Raw genomic sequence first — 17,958 nt, forward strand, 5'->3', positions numbered from 1 at the left:
AGCTGGAAAAAATCAGGCCATAACAGTCTTTAAAAACCATACCAAGGAAAATGAGTTACATCCTGAATTGAATGGGGGATCACTGAAGGGACACAGGAAGTCTCAAAATCAAATGTATGATTTAGAAAGTTCATTGGAAGAAAGCAGGATGGAAGGAGTCAGAATGGTTAGAAGATTACTTCCGTAGTTTGGGGATTGACTATAAACCCAGGTGACATGGTGGCTGAAAACTTCTGTGCTTGTAATGTTGTTTATCATTTACATTTGTCACTCTCTTTTATCAATGAGTGAGTGAAAGTCGCTCAGTCATGTCCAACTCTGCGATACCATTGACTATACAGTCCATGGATTTCTCCAGGCCAGAACACTGGAGTGGGTAGCTGTTCCCTTCTCCAGGATTTACCAATGAGATTCTGAACAATTGCGGGTAATTAATCCAAATCTGTTGAAAATATTTAATTTCCATTTTAGCATTGCATAAAGTATGCACTCAAGTATGCAATGTATGTTTTCACATATTCATATTGTTTTACCTACTATTTTTCTTAAAGTAATAAAAATATTAACTGAATGGCTATACAAAGTTTCAGAAAACTCTTAGTGTTTTCTTTAAAATGCTGCCATCTAGTGAAACTTCTATAAAATCACTTGGTGATGATCACATTCAAGTTTGTATCTTAAGGTCATTTACTCAAAATAATTGCATTTAATAACTTATGTTCTCTGCCATCCATGGGGAAAGAATTGCACATGCATTAAAATATATAGTAGGAGCCACAAGTGATTTTTTTAATATATTGTGCCACATATGTGACCACAGGGCCTTTAACAACATGGTATGTGGGTGAAGTTACATAGTTTCTTCATCAGGCTATTCTTTATAAATAACTGATAATATAACTGCTGCTTTTTTATTCCTTGAGTTTCCTAAGAAAAATTGTGCTATAAAAACTTGTCTATGGGAGGCTGAGGAATAAAAATCACCTCATAAAAAATCACTTCAATTAGAAATGTTGGTGAGAAAAAAGAGAATTTTAAATTCAGAACTTCTTTCCCCTACATTTAATTTCATTGAAATTATGAAAATTGTGTCTTAAAATACAAACCAATTGTACATGTATGTGCACTTTTATCTGGAGAAGGAAATGGCAACCCACTCCAGTCTCTTGCCTAGAAAATTCCATGGATGGAGGAGCCTGGTGGGCAGTCCATGGGGTCTCAAAGAGTCGGAAACGACTGAGCGACTTCACTTCAAACCTAAACATCAGTCTGCAAACCTGGTTTTTGTGTGTGTGCTCAAATGCTCAGTCATGTCCTACTCTTTGTGACTCCATGGAATGCAGTCCACCAGGCTCCTCTGTCCATGGTATTTTCCAAGCAAGAATACTGGAGTGGGTTGCCAGTTTCTACTCCAGGGGAACTTCCTGACCCAGGGATTGAACACAAGTCTCTCACATCTCCTGCATTGGCAGGCAGATTCTTTACCCCTGTGCCACCTGAGAAGCCAAAACCTCTAAATCTTGAAGGAGATTAATTGTATTTCTTTCCTGTTGCTCCAAAAACTTATGTTAATGTGAAGTATCTGTCATGTTTTCATGACAGATATGTAAGGTTTTTATGTTTTATGTCATGTTGCTCATTTTTTGTGTTTGGGAAATAAAATACCTGTAAGAACCTCTTTTCTTTTATGAGATTCTAGTTTTGGTCACATTATAATGAGTAAGTTTTCTAATTAACCGACTCTCCAGTATATTGAGCTTTCTTCATGGAAACCGATGTTATAGGGTTGGGGTCAGCAAATCTTTTTTGTAATGGCCAAAATAGCAAATATTTCAGACTTTCCTTTCATGTGATCTCTGTTGCAATAATTCATTTGTGCTTGCAAAAGCAACCATAGACAATATCTAAACAAATGAGATTACCTGTCCTCAAATATTACTTTATTCATTAAAAAGGTCATGGTTTGCATCCCTCTGTTCTGGGGAAAGTGAAGTGTAGTCGCTCAGTCATGTCTGACTCTTTGCGACTCTATGGACTGTAGCCTACCAGGCTCCTCCATCCATGGGATTTTCCAGGCAAGAGTTATACTGGAGAGGGTTGCCATTTCCTTCATCAGGGGATCTTTCTGACCCTAGGATTGAACCCAGGTCTCCCACATTGTAGGCAGACACTTTACTGTCTGAGCCACTCACCAGCGAAGTCCCTATTCTGGGGAAAGTACCTGTAATAGCAGTTCGGAGTTATTTTTAAGAGGTGTTACAATCAAAAAGTGGGTCCTTCTGCAATTATTAACTTCAAAAAACATCAATCAATAGATGTATTTCTTCAAAGTTGCAGGAAGTCTAATGTTTTAAGAAGGTTATTATTATATGTGCTCTTAGTAAGCTAACAATAGAAGAACTCAGAGGTAAGACATGTTTGCAAAATGAATATCCTCATTTAATGACTTTTTTAAAAAAAATTCATCTTCATGTACAAAGTTGTCTTAATGTGGAATGAATCACTATATTATCTAGCTAAATGTTTTCACATTTTGATCTACAGAGGAAAGTGGTTTTGATGGTAAGCAATTAAATCAGGAAAAAGTAGTAAATTACTACTTGAGTACAGTTTGGATAATATAAATGTATTGCTCCATGCTTTCCTTCTGGTAATTTAGTGTAAAGAGTCTTACATTCTAATACACTGAGTTCTACCAGGCAGACATACAAAATACTTGAAACCATACAAGTAAATAATTGAGACAGAATAGAGTCAGTAAGAAATTGTCCAGGTCTCAAGTCAATGTACAGGAAGAACACAACATAGATTCAAAAATAGCATTGTTTTTATAGGCCTCCTGAGAAATCTGTATGCAGGTCAAGAAGCAACAGTTAAAACTGGACATGGAACAACATACTGGTTCTAAATCGGGAAAGGAGTACGTCAAGGCTGTATACTGTCACCCTGATTATGTAACTTATATGCAGAATGCATTATGCAAAATGCAGGGCTGGATGACGCACAAGCTGGAATCAAGATTGCCAGGAGAAATAACAATAACCTCAGATTCGCAGATGACACCACCCTTATGGCAGAAAGTGAAGAACTGAAGAGCCTCTTGATGAAAGTGAAAGAGGAGAGTGAAAAAGTTGGCTTAAAACTCAACATTCATAAAACTAAGATCATGGCATCTGGTCCCATCACACCATGGCAAAAAGAAGAAGAAACAGTGGCAGACTTTATTTTGGGGGGGCTCCAAAAATCACTGCAGATGGTGACTGCAGCCATGAAATTAAAGGATATTTGCTCCTTGGAAGAAACACTCTGACCAACCTAGACAGCATATTAAAAAGCAGAGACATTACTTTGCCAACAAAGATACATCTAGTCAAAGCTATGTTTTTTCCAGTAGTCCTGTATGGATGTGAAAGTTGGACTAGAAAGAAAGCTGAGCACCAAAGAATCGATGCTTTTGAACTGTGGTGTTGGAGAAGACTCTAGAAAGTCCCCTGGACTGCAAGGAGATCCAACCAGTCTATCCTAAAGGAGATCAGTCCTGAATATTCATTGGAAGGACTGATGCTGAAGCTGAAACTCTAATACTTGGGGCCACCAGATGCAAACAACTGACTCATTGGAAAAGACCCTGATGATATGAAAGACTGAAGGCAGGAGGAGAAGGGGAAGACAGTGGATGAGATGGTTGGATGTCATCACCAACTCAATGGACATGAGTGTGAGTAAGCTCCGGGAGTTGGTGATGGACAGGGAAACCTGGTGTGTTGCAGTCCATGGGGTCACAGGGTTGGACACAACTGAGTGATTGAACTGAACTGAAGTTGCTTCAGCCATGTCTGACTCTTTGAAACTCTAAGGACTGTGTGCAACCCAGGCTCCTCTGTCCATGGGATTCTCCAAGCAAGAACATTGGAGTGGGTTGTCATTTCCTATTCCAGGGGATCTTCCCGACCCAAGGATCAAACCTGAGCTCCTATATTTCCAGCATTGGCAGGTGGGTTCTTTACCACTAATGCCACTTGGTCAACTTTACGTTAACCAAACTAGGCAGGACTTGGTTGCAAGGATGCTTCTACTTTAAGCTGACATCACTAACATGCCTTAGCTATTGTAAATGGTGCTGCAATGAACATTGGGGTACATATATCTTTTTCAAATATGGGAAAAATACTTACATTCTTAAAAATTATTGAACTCCTCAAAGAGGTTTTAATATTGTTTATGTATACCTATATTTACTGTATTTGTAATAAAAACAACTTTAAAATATATTATATCAGATCAGATCAGATCAGTCGCTCAGTCGTGTCCGACTCTTTGCGACCCCATGAATCACAGCACGCCAGGCCTCCCTGTCCATCACCAACTCCCAGAGTTCACTCAGACTCACGTCCATCGAGTCAGTGATGCCATCCAGCCATCTCATCCTCTGTCGTCCCCTTCTCCTCCTGCCCCCAATCCCTCCCAGCATCAGAGTCTTTTCCAATGAGTCAACTCTTCGCATGAGGTGGCCAAAGTACTGGAGTTTCTGCTTTAGCATCATTCCTTCCAAAGAAATCCCAGGGCTGATCTCCTTCAGAATGGACTGGTTGGATCTCCTTGCAGTCCAAGGGACTCTCAAGAGTCTTCTCCAACACCACAGTTCAAAAGCATCAATTCTTTGGTGCTCAGCCTTCTTCACAGTCCAACTCTCACATCCATACATGACCACAGGAAAAACCATAGCCCTGACTAGACGAACCTTTGTTGGCAAAGTAATGTCTCTGCTTTTGAATATGCTATCTAGGTTGGTCATAACTTTCCTTCCAAGGAATAAGCGTCTTTTAATTTCATGGCTGCAGTCACCATCTAGGACAAAAAAACAAACCCATTACATACTGAAATACATATTACATTGTTAGGGGGTAAAAATGTAATTCTAAAAGAAACAAAAAAAGAATGTTTTATATTTGGCATATATTTTATATAGAAATATAAATCTTTGCTATTTGACTTAATAGAAGGCAGCTGGTTTTATATATCTTCTGCATTTAATCTCTTGATTTTTTTTTCTTTGTGAAATATAAGAATAAAATTGGACCTTGTACAGATATATATTTAGAAAAAGTACAAGTAATATAATAGCTTTTTCAGTTAACTGTGAATATTCTTTGATCCTATACCAGAATTTGACAAGAACATCCTGGGATTTGTAGTATTAAATGTGAAACCAAATCAATGATCTTTCTATGCTTTGTTACATTAAAACCTATGGGCTGATTTTTCATTTTGAACAGATCTTTTATCCATGCATAATATGTAACAATATGTCTTGATCATTTGGAAAATATCAATTCATTCAGTTCGGTTCAGTTCAGTTGCTCAGTCGTGTCTGACTCTGCGACCCCATGAATCACAGCACCAAGGCCTCCCTGTCCATCACCAACTCCCAGAGTCTACATCCATACATGACCACTGGAAAAACCATAGCCTTGACTAAACAGACCTTTGTTGGCAAGGTAATGTCTCTGCATTTTAATATGCTATCTAGGTTGGTCATAACTTTCCTTCCAAGAAGTAAGTGTCTTTTAATTTCATGGCCGCAGTCACCATCTGTAGTGATTTTGGAGCCCAAAAAGATAAAAGTCTGACACTGTTTCCACTGTTTCCCCATCTATTTCCCATGGTGTGATGGGACTGGATGCCATGATCTTAGTTTTCTGAATGTTAGCATTAAGCCAACTTTTCCACTCTCCTCTTTCACTTTCATCAAGAGGCTCTTTAGTTCCTCTTCACTTTCTGCCATAAGGGTGGTGTCATCTGCATATCTGAGGTTATTGATATTTCTCCCAGCAATCTTGATTGCAGCTTGTGCTTCCTCCAGCCCAGCGTTTCTCATGATGTACTCTGCATAGAAGTTAAATAAACAGGGTGACAATATACAGCCTTGACGTACTCCTTTTCCTATTTGGAACCAGTCTGTCATTCCATGTCCAGTTCTAACTGTTGCTTCCTGACCTGCATACAGGTTTCTCAAGAGGCAGGTCAGGTGGTCTGGTATTCCCATCTCTTTCAGAATTTCCCAGTTTATTGTGATCCACACAGTCAAAGACGTTGGCATAGTCAATAAAGCAGAAATAGATGTTTTTCTGGAACTCTCTTGCTTTTTCATTAACTTATGTATATTTTCTAAATATTTCATATTTCATTATATGTTCTTTTTAAAATTGTATGTTAGTTTTAAACTCACCATAAATATCTTTAAATACTGGGAAATGATCATATTTATGGAAATGGACACAATTTTTCCAAAATTCCAGTTTCTCTTGGTAACTACTTTTTTCCTTTGGCAACAAATTCTTCAAGTTATTTTCCTCAAATTGATAGACTCACTTCATTTTTCAAAATATGTCTCAAATACCTAAGTATGATTTACTATCATTTGTCTGTAAGTTGCTCTTTCATGCAAAAATGGCTTTCTATGAATTTAAAGTGGGTAACTTAGCTTCCAACTCAAATAATTGCATAAGTGCATTATGAGACAGACATCCTACTTCAGGATGTTGTTAAATGTTTTATGAATAATTCCCATATTAAACCTTAAAAGAATAAAATTAAGATATTGACATTTTATACAAATGTATTATTTTTATACTTGTACCAAGGAGATATATAACTCAAATTAACCTTTTCATGTTGTAACTGAATGCACACAATGCCAATACAAGTTTTGACTACCTTGATTTGTGCAAAGATGTCAGCAGTTTAACACATCATTGCTTCTGCGTTATCAGTGCAAAAGTCAACACAGTGAAGAAGGCAAAGAATGTCTTCTTCCTGGTATGAAAACTGTTTTGACCTGAAAGGGCCTTGAGAATGCCCAAGATTTTATGATTCACACTTTGTGAGTCATTGCACCAAAGGATAAACTGAATTTATGGTACAGCATTTTTTCAATAATTTTCTTAAATATACTTGTATTTGTTATTTTGAATCATTAAGCAATTTCAAAATGTTATCATGTTCTTCCCCAGGGTTGTTTTGTTGGCTTTGATCTAGCACATGCAGTTGGAAATGTTGAACTTCACTTACATGACTGGGGAGTTGATTTTGCCTGCTGGTGCTCCTACAAGGTATCAACAGACTAGTTAATATATTTATATCCTTTTAGTCCACACTAACATTAATCTAAATGTAAAAATGGATCAGTAAAAATGTATTGTAAAAATTGTAAAAATGACCAATTTAAAAATTGTAAAAATGACCAATTTAAAAATGTATTGTAAAAATTGTAAAAATGACCAGTTTTAGGTATTTGAATTACTTTCCTCCATTTCCTTCATTACTGTATTTTGTGACTTTAGTTAATTGTAGACTCACTTAATCAATAGTATAGGTTATTATGTTTTGGTATTTCCATCCTTTATAGAGTATTTATTCCTTCAATTCTCTGACTTCTGTGAAAAAATCAGGACGTTCTGGACAATACTTCTATACTTAGAACTTAATTCAAATTTAATCTAGTTTTTTGTTAATATGTTGAGAAATTTCTACATAAGTTAAAGATAATTCTTATGGAATCAACTTTGTATTGACATTTGAAAACAAGTTTATTGACAGGGAGCATAGAAATAGAAGTGATCTTAAGCGTTTTAAAAATATAATATTTTATTATTATTTAAATATTTTGTGGCAAAATAACTGAAATAAATGAGCTTTGAAATCAGATAATTGTCAGTAGAACTGAACTGTTACCTACCAGTTGGGGCAAAAACTGGCCAAAATAGTAATAGCTATTTATTCCTAATTAATAATGCTACATTTCATTGTTTTTCTTTGAACAAAGTAACCCCAAATTCTGTTTTATAATAAAAGTTAAAATAATCACACATTTTGATCTTATCAAAGTTGATTTCATAACAAAAAAGTCAAATTATTATTTTTATCATGTATATTTAGGCAAACCTACACAGTTTAATTTACTCTCTATCCAGTATTTAAATACAGGAGCAGGAGGTCTTGCTGGTGCCTTTGTCCATGAAAAACATGCCTATACAATTAAACCTGCGTGAGTACTATTTTCAGATTTTCTTTGGTGATGGATAAATGAATTAAATGAATTTGAATTAATTAGTGTGCTAAATTTACATGTGTTCTTTAAGATGCTATCCAATAAGAATCTGGGTTGATTATAATTATTTTACTACTCTGTGAACAATGATATGCTTTATCAGAAATAAACGATTTCCAAAGAGTTCACTTGGTTGAACAAGAAATTTAATCACAAAAGGGAAGCTTCAATGCTAAAAACAAGTCCCTGTAATCATGTAGAGCAGATGGTTTAATGCAAAGAGACTACTTAACTTTTTTTCAAAAATTAGACTTTAGAAAAGTCCAGGTTTCTCACATTGATGAATAAATCAAAGGCAACACAGAGCTGTGCCTAATAGAGCTTAAAAGTAGTACATGATTATTAAAATTACATCTACCTTTAAAGCTGGAAACTTATAATATGGTCTTGTAAGGAATATCTTCTGTCCTAAAAGATTTTATAATCCATGAAAACTGAAGAAGCTGAACGCTGAACAACAGACTGACTACATAAAAGAAATACTCTTCAATTTTTATATAGCACTCTTCATTTTTTAGAGCAAGTATAAATGCAAATGTGATACACCAACAAATTTAACATTTTTATTTGACTGGGGAACTCTTAAGTGTTTCTATTATTTTTATCTGGTATGGAGAAAAAAAAATATTCTGTAAAAAAAAATCCTTTCAAAATTGTATCAGAATGAGTGTGATGAGGAGACTGTCTAGACTCCTAATAGGTAATATAATAATGTTTGATTAATTTTCCAAATCTTTTCAGTCACTGGCTGAATGGTATAATCTTTATGAGAACTGAAAGTGAATTAGTTATAAAGCTTGGAGCCCCTCACATTTTTGAGATTCTCTGCATATAAATCATACAAATTTAAGATCATTTTCTACAGCTCATTTAATTATACCTAAATTTCTTCAAGATTTTAAAGTTTTAAAATTCAATAGAGCATTTTTTAGACAGATATTTGTTAGGTACTCATCTACCTTGAATATATTGTCAGGACATTAAAGTTCTCCCCTGGTTCCAAATTCTGCAAAGAATATCTTAGCTATGGGCTTCCCTGTTGGCTCAGCAGTAGAGAGTCCGCCTGCCAAGGAGGAGATGCAGTTTCAATCCCTGGGTCAGGAAGATCCCCTGGAGAAGGAAATGGCAACTCCTTCCAGTATTCTTGCCTGGGAAATCCCACGGACAGAGGAGCTTGGAGGGATACAGTCCATGGTAGTACAGTTGGACACGAACAACTAAACAATGACAACATTAGATTTCTCCCGTTGTCCCAAATTATCTGAAAAGAATCAGATCAGATCAGTCGCTCAGTTGTGTCCGACTCTTTGCGACCCCATGAATCACAGCACGCCAGGCCTCCCTGTCCATCACCAACTCCCGGAGTTCACTCAGACTCACGTCCATCGAGTCAGTGATGCCATCCAGCCATCTCATCCTCTGGCGTCCCCTTCTCCTCCTGCCCCCAATCCCTCCCAGCATCAGAGTCTTTTCCAATGAGTCAACTCTTCGCATGAGGTGGCCAAAGTACTGGAGTTTCAGCTTTAGCATCATTCCTTCCAAAGAAATCCCAGGGCTGATCTCCTTCAGAATGGACTGGAATATAAAATGTATATTATAGGACTACCATGCAAGTTTTAAAAGGTCTGGGTTTTTTTTCATTTATAAACAACCCCATTGATAACATTTTACCTAGCCTAAGTGTTTTCCACATAGATGGTATGTAAGATATTGCCTGCCTTTGTGTGAAAACTCACCACCCTGAGCATTTCCAACTCTCCACTTATTTAAACTGCACTAGAGAAATCGGCAAAGGGAAGCAGGGATATGGTAAGTAATGTATACAAATTCTAGAGAATGCAAGCACTAGCAGTTAAACTCTGATTTCGCAGCATCTCTATTACACTTCAGAGTTCTTTCACCATTATTTGCCCTTCATGGATGAGGGACAAGAGAGAGCAGAAGGGTTGTAGTGTGCCTGCATGTGCCTCATCTTCTAGAATCTCAACATCCTCTAGACCCAGTGAGTGAAGTCACTCAGTCGTGTCCAACTCTTTGTGACTCTATGGACTGTAGCCTACCAGGTTCGTCTGTACATGGAATTTTCCAGGCAAGAATACTGGAGTTGATTGCCATTTCCTTCTCCAGTAGGTAAGTGTTAAGTCTGTGCTCCCAGGAGAAAGACCATACAGACAGAGCAGATTTACATTCTAACCTGACCACTCACCTGCTGGTCCTGAAGAATGTTCTTGATTTCTCAGTGTTCTAGTCTCTTGATAAAGAGAACATAAGCATATACCTCATAGAAAGTTATCATGAGGTTAAAATAGGATAATGCATGTAAAACAGCACAGCCACTGAAGCATGATAGGTGATCCATACATCTAGGGTAAGTATCTTTTTGCCTTGCTATGAAGTTGCATGTTAACTTGTAGAATTTTGCCTAGTAGAGATCATTTCTCCTCAAGCAGGAAACATACCCTTAAAGGTTATGGTTTGTGACCTTTGGGATATTAAAGAATTTTGTACCTATGGCCAAACTCAGACTGAGCCTGTAAGCCTCTATTCCTGGAATCCTGTCTGATACTGGCCTCACCATCTTACTGGCTTATCTGCTAATTATGAGTTGATTGAGATCTTTATATGTGTTCATGTTATATTTATACAAGAGCCATGTTTGTACAGTCTTCTATTTGTACAGTTTGAAAATCACATGCTATTAACTTCTGTTGCATTTTAAGTGTCTAGTTTGGAGATCAACAAGACTCAAACCAGTCTGACTCAGGTAGTCCTTCTTACAGGAAACACTGGTTGTTGTTTCTTTGTTTATCAGTTGTTAAAGTTTCTTTTTATGTGACATTAGAGGGACTAGTTTCAATAGTACCAACTTCTACCCTAAGTGCAATGTAACTACTATTGTTAACTTTATGAAGTAAACTTTGTGCTTAAAAAAAGGGTGACATCTAGTGGCTAAACATGTTATTTCAAATAAATAGTACACATAACTTTTCCTGGTCCATTCATTCTTTATCTATACTTAAAGTATAATTTTTTTTTCTATCATTTGACCATATATTTATAGTGCAATAATTGTGTAGCCAAAGCCTTTGATAAAGAGGTAGGACAGGATGGAGGTGGAAGTTAACATTAGGTGCATTTTAGGTACAATGTTAAACAAAATGCATAAATGTTTATCAAGGTTGAGAAGAAGGGTACTATGTGAGTGGATCCTGGAACTTGTAACCCTGAATTCTGAAAGTTTAATATTAGGTGAATAATTTCAAAATATCTTTTATATGATGTTCCTATTAGCAACTGGCAGATTACATCTGTACCAAGAAATTTCACCATTTTTTGTTTGTTTATTTAAATAGGCATTTTGGCCATTGTTCAAAATTGGTGACCTAAGACTTTTTCCAAGAACACTTTGTCAATAAAAATAATGAGTAGACCAGTGTCAATCTAATGTATTAAGCATTATAATTCAAATCATTAATCTCAGCTATAATTTGACCTCTTCCTAGTTTATCATCATGTTTTTCCCATTCTAGTATCATATTCTAAACCTTATATGTAGCTAAGAATTATACTAAATAAGGACTGGTTCTGAGTAAATGTCATCTTGTGTTTTTTGTACTTCATGTCTGACAATTTTAGTGTATACAGTTAGTAATTATCACTCTGCACTATGAAGGAATTACTTTTAGCTGTAAGAATTCAAACGTTAGAAACATATCACCTTTTAAAGAAATCCTTCAAGTGAAAGCATTAATCGCTCAGTCATATCCAACTCTTTGCGACCCCATGGACTGTAGCCTGCCAGACTCCTCTGTCCATGGGGTTTTCCAGGCAAGAAAATATTATTGGAGTGGGAGCCATTCCCTTCTCCAGGGGAACCTTCCTGACCCAAGGATAGAAACCAAGTCTCCTGCATTTCAGGTCCTTAAAAATCTTGCATTTTTATTTTAAATTTATAAGTGTTGACCTTTCTGAAAGACTTTAGATCAATACTTAATTTTTTTATTTTAGAAGATTCAAACATATGTGAAGCCTGTAAAATGATTCTTTTGTAAAAGTCCACAGACTGCAATTCAAGACACCACCCATCGCTTCTTGGTGTTTTTAGAGAGACTCTAGCAAGAAACAGGAGTAAGTTATTAGGATTCTTTCTGTGGCTTACTTTTTTTTTTACTCTATCCAGTGAAATCATACATACTAGAAAATTGCTGTTCTTCACTTTCCATGCTGGCATAAAGAATCTTTCAAATGCTCTTATATATTAGCTCTCCTGAAATTCTTGCTTCCCCTAGTATTTTTTTTTAAGTTTTTTAAGTGGTCAAGAATGGAGGCTACTGATAATTTTTTGAAAATGTTAGAATTTCAAATCATGCCAATACATTTCCATAAACAGTTAGAGGTATTTGATTGAAGGCTTTAAGTAGAGATGACATTTTTAAGGCTTTATTAAGAGCTTGAGTCATCTCCTTTATTGTAATAAGTAATTTGCAGGTTAAAAAGAACCAGCAGAAGAGGCTGGCTGCATCAGTGCCTGGGAAAGGAAAATTTTAAACTCAGAAGTATAGATTATTACTACAATTATTATTATTTGGGAACTTAAAAAATAGACACATAAAACAACATACGGAGAAGGCAATGGCACCCCACTCTAGTACTCTTGCCTGGAAAATCCCATGGATGGAGGAGCCGGTAGGCTGCAGTCCATGGGGTCACTAAGAGTCGGACATGATTGAGACTTCACTTTCACTTTTCACTTTCATGCATTGGAGAAGGAAATGGCAACCCACTCCAGTGTTCTTGCCTAGAGAATCCCAAGGACGGGGGAGCCTGGTGGGCTTCCGTCTATGGGGTCGCACAGAGTTGGACACGACTGAAGCGACTTAGCGACAGCAGCAGCAGCAAAACAACATAAGAAAGTCTAAGAAAGGATAAAAATAAGCATCAAGAAAATTTATAAAAATGGCTTAAAAATTATAAGCATGTTTCACGCTTGACCCAACAGAACAATTAATGTTATAGAGAGAGATCATCTACTTGTTCTGGAGTGTGATGATGATATATCTGATTGTACTTCCTTCCCCAGGCAATGCTGGAGAATACCACAAACCCAAACTCATCTATAACTTAAACCCTGTTTTGGTTTCTGTGATTCTTTCTGACTTACTAATTATCACAGCTTTTTCTAGTATCTATATAAGGTTTTGGTATTAAAGACTGGGAGAATGAGGGAGTGTCGGTGGTGGTAGCAAGGTGGGTGAATTCACCAGACCCCAGATACTTGCAAATGGGATAGGCCAGTATCAATGTATTTCTCAGTGAAAGTTTTCACAGAATCCTTAGTTAAACTATGACTCAGACCTCCCAGGGCATTTATTCTATGCATTTAGCTTGTTTTTAACTGGAGTTAGATGTTCAGTATGAATTAACGTGGATGGCATCTTAGCCACAACTTCCTGCCCTGTCAGACAGCCATATTACATGTACTTGGCCACCCCTTTGTCCTTAATGTTGCCTCCCACAACCCTACGTTACCTCCCACAGCCCTAATCTTCCAGTGTATCAGTTCCCCTTGCTTCTGTTCCAATGTATGCAATTGCTTTTCTGTATCTGATAAGTTTACTCTTTCACTTTTTCATTGATTCCCTCAATGCCTCAACCCTTGGTCCTTTTAACTCAGGTGTATCTCATCCTCTGTAATGATGTCAAAAACAGACATTTGCAGAAGATATCAACTGTATTTCTAGCTTTATGACTTGCTTACTTTCTATCCCTTACTTTTATCTGATTGCAAATTGCAAGAGCTTCTGATTATCAAAGTATTATTCTAATCCCGAAAGATACATGACAATGTAGGAAAGTAAAAACTGTGAACTACTCACTTATAAAATTAACCTTTACCAAACACCCTTTCTCAATTAGTATTAACATTTATCTCTATGCATCATTATAAAAAATATTTTGGTCTCTTGCTGATTATAGAATGTTATAACATAGTAAAAATTTTATGCAAATGAATTGTAAAGTAAAATTTTTCAAGAGATTCAGCATTTCATGATGCAAGTTATACTGAAGAACTGCTGAATCACAAAATCATGAACAATGAGAATATGTTAGAGTCAAAAGCATTAACAAATGAAGTAGAGGAAATTAGGCATGGTAATTCAAAATCAAATGACTTGAATATGAGGGATTAAGAGGAACTGATGAATGCTTCAAAACTTTTGTGGAAATGATCATCTTTATGTTCATGCTAAAAAGTTAAATATAACACAAAAAAGATTCTAGCTTGCTACCATGACATTTGTCAAGCACACCAAAAAAAAATCAACATTTGATTTACTATTCATTCTTTTTAATAATTTGCATATTATGATTTTAATGTAAGTTTTCTCAAATTAAAAATTATATTTGTTATACAATTTAAAGTTTTATTTTTCAAAAGCATCCCAATCAAATCTTTTATTTTTTTCCTTCATTATTTACTACAAAAGTATGGTTACTGGTTTAAAATAGTTCTATTTTAAAAGACCTTTTTCCAGTATTCCATGCGTGCTCAGTTGCTCAGTCATACCTAACTCTGAGACCCCATGGACTCTAGCCCATCAGGATCCTTAATCCGTGGAATTATCCCAGCAAGCATACTGGAGTGGGTTGCCATTTTCTCCTCTGTGGGATCTTCCCCCACCCAGGGATCAAACCCAAGGCTCCTGCAGTTCCTGCACTGGCAGGTGGATTCTTTAAAATGAAAGTCGCTTAGTCCTGTGCGACACTTCATGACCCCATGGACTATCTCTCCAGGCCAGAATACTGGAGTAGGTAGCCTTTCCCTTCTCCAGGAGATCTTCCCAAATCAGGGAGGTCTCCCATATTGCAGGCAGATTCTTTACCAGGTGAGTCACAAAGGAAGCCTAGCAAATAATGAGGACTTCTAATATATCCATGTATCTTTCCAATCTTATGAATTAAGCATGATGGAGCTTCCATTTTATCCTACTCCAACACAAATATCCTTTCTAAGGTGCTCACTGCTTTATCAAGTAAAGAGAATGTTTCTCAGTCATTTGAGGAGGCATGAGCAAATATAACCAACCTTTATTTTTGTACAGGAAACTTTCATAGATAGAAATAAATACAGGATGCTGCATTTTTTTTAAATCATACAACCCATTTGGAAAGATGTTGTTTCAATAGTTGAATAAACAATTTAAATGATAGGTAATATAGGGTTAGAATATGTGCCACAAGGCAATTCCTAAATAACTGCTGGGTGAATTCTCATGTGTCACCATAGGAACAGTGAAGGGATAGGTAACTCAGAGCTCCTTTGGACAAGCTTGAAGAAGTTTGTGGTGAAATTTACAGATACTGTTCCTCTGCAAAATGGAATGCTATGTTAACTAAGTGCATAAATTTAATCTGTTACTTTGAAAGCTGAAATTGTTGCCTATGAGAGAGATTTCACTCGATTAGTTTCATAAATCTAAGGAAGTATAATGAATTACTTAAATGGCCTTTCTTTAAAGGATATGTCAAGTGATCTTTTTATACACTTGATAGAATTCTTATGGAATCTGAGTTATTGACTTAACATTTAAAAGTCTGCCTAGGATCATAATCTTGCTCTTTATCTCTTTTCTACAGTATTTTAGAAATTAAAAACAGTAGTAAAAGCAGGTTTGCTTCATAGTCTCACTTAGTTCCAGAGCCATGCTCATGCGTGGCTTATACCTATGAGAAATCCTAGTCTCCAAATCATCAGTGTAAAGGATCCAAAGGAAGACAATATGATTGGAGAAAACTCACCTATGGATTCATGACACATAAATCATTCCTATCTTCATTCAGAAACCATTTTAGATCAATAATTCTAAAAAGACTCCTCACCTTCAAAGCTTGAATTTTTTATTCTGCAAATCATCCAGATAATTTTTGAGTGTAGTGAATTTAAGCTGTGATCATAAAAATAATGTTTATGCACTGAGGAATGATCACAGTTAAGAATAATTTCAGTAAATAATCTGATTTTCTCAACTCAAGAGATAAGGGAATCCTGACTCTTAAAAGAAAACAGGAAGAGTAATTATCAGTATAAAACTGCATTAAAGTCAATGTTGTTTGCAAATCACTATTCTCAGATAATGATGACATAATCACTAATATGAGAAAATTGAAGTCCTTTGAAGCCTCAAAATTTATTTTCTCTTCAAAAATTGCAGTCTAGTGTCCCTGAAGATTTATCAGGTCAGTGAATCCTTTAGACACAAAATATAAACTTGTCAAAGAGCTTCAGCTCTTGTTTTAATTACTTCAAGTTTTGTCCCTAAAATGACCTTCAGAATATGAAAAGTTTCTTTTTTAATATAAAATATGAAGAGCAATGGCAACCCACTACAGTACTATTGCTTGGAAAATCCCATGGACGGAGGACCCTGGCAGGCTGCAGTCCATGAGGTCGCTAAGAGTCGGACACGACTGAGCGACTGGACTTTCACTTTTCACTTTCATGCATTGGAGAAGGAAATGGCAACCCACTCCAGTGTTCTTGCCTGGAGAATCCCAGGGATGGGGGCGCCTGGTGGGCTGCCGTCTATAGGGTTGCACAGAGTCAAACACGACTGAAGCGACTTAGCAGCAGCATTACTAAACTTTATTTGTTCTTGTTGAGAAAACACATGTATCCATCTGACTCTATAAGAGGTGCAGTGATACATGTTGTGTGGGGCAGCGTGGGAAACTACTCATTGCACGTGAGCCACTGGGTCCTGCTGCTTCCAAGACTGAGCTGGGCTAACATCACAGGCCACAAAAATGCTTGTAACGCATAACTCAAAACAAAGGTCTGAATTCCTATGAATCAGTTTCTCTTTGGTCACTTCTTTTTAACTCCACCCCAGAGGAGAGAATTTGATTGAGTGGAAATTATCCTTTTATCTAGTGTTGAGGTTTGTCTTCATCATGATAAATTCATGTAAAGATAGATTGCCTTTACTCTCTTCTAAATCTCTGTTCCAATCAGATTTGGTCAAAGTCTCAGAAGATGTGACATTAGTATGGAAACCTAGACAGAAAATGACCATTTGAATCTTTTTTTTTTTAAGGGTGCCTGTGATCTTTGTGAGAATCCATTTTAGTATGTCCATTGTGATGGTTTGAAAAATTGACCATAACATAATTCTAAATGTTAAAGTACAGGACATTGTCCTTCTGATCTTCCTTTATTTTCATAATCCACAATGCCCGAGAACATATATATATATATATATATATATATATCTTTATTTTGTTGTTGAATACATGGCTCTTTCTTTACTTTCAGCATAATAGACAAACCATCTTCTAGCATATGAAAGTATTTCTACTTTGCAAGTTACTCTGAAGTGAGTATGATTTTCAAAATACTGTCAAATTAAATATGCATTTCCATATGCTTCTACAAAGACTAAATATATCCATGAAACCAGCTATAGACAACTTTAAAAATCCTTCATGAGTATTTTAATCAACTTTAATCAACATTGCAAATAGTTCTTTCTAAAGTCCTAAGTTCAGAAATCTTGATGTGTTTTATGATTTTAGCACCAATATCACCATAGAGGATTATAAACCAATATTTTAAAATAATAGTAGATTTCAAGAAATGATAAGCAGAAAATTTTTATTAATGAAGCTTTCACACCAATAAAATATTGATTTAGCTCATGTAAGGACAACATACTATTCTGAATCTTCAGGAAACAATTTTCAATAACCAAAATTTATAATATCAGGAATTTTTGTAACTATGTTTATCATACTGTTAGCTCACTGGGCATATTTTAACAAGCCTTCTTTTGAGTAAGATTTGAAGATGT

General features: G+C 36.1%; 1 protein-coding gene across 4 annotated transcripts in view; it reads left to right on the plus strand.

Annotated features, from left to right (window-relative positions):
- KYNU (kynureninase) overlaps positions 1 to 17,958 on the plus strand; it is a 121,686-nt gene that overhangs the window by 73,070 nt on the left and 30,658 nt on the right. For 3 of the 4 annotated variants that reach the window (XM_086368429.1, XM_086368449.1, XM_086368439.1), the window contains 2 exons: positions 7,014 to 7,112; positions 7,974 to 8,047. In XM_086368429.1, coding sequence (XP_086224555.1) covers positions 7,014 to 7,112; positions 7,974 to 8,047 — 173 coding nt within the window. Of the gene's footprint in view, positions 1 to 7,013; positions 7,113 to 7,973; positions 8,048 to 17,958 lie in introns of those variants that run through there. The other variant, XM_086368454.1, reaches the window with a different exon arrangement.

The sequence above is a fragment of the Bos grunniens genome, chromosome 2 (genome assembly GCF_055505025.1).
Source record: "Bos grunniens cultivar Pamir isolate PY7600 chromosome 2, Bosgru_T2T1.0, whole genome shotgun sequence".
NCBI classification, from domain to species: domain Eukaryota; kingdom Metazoa; phylum Chordata; class Mammalia; order Artiodactyla; family Bovidae; genus Bos; species Bos grunniens.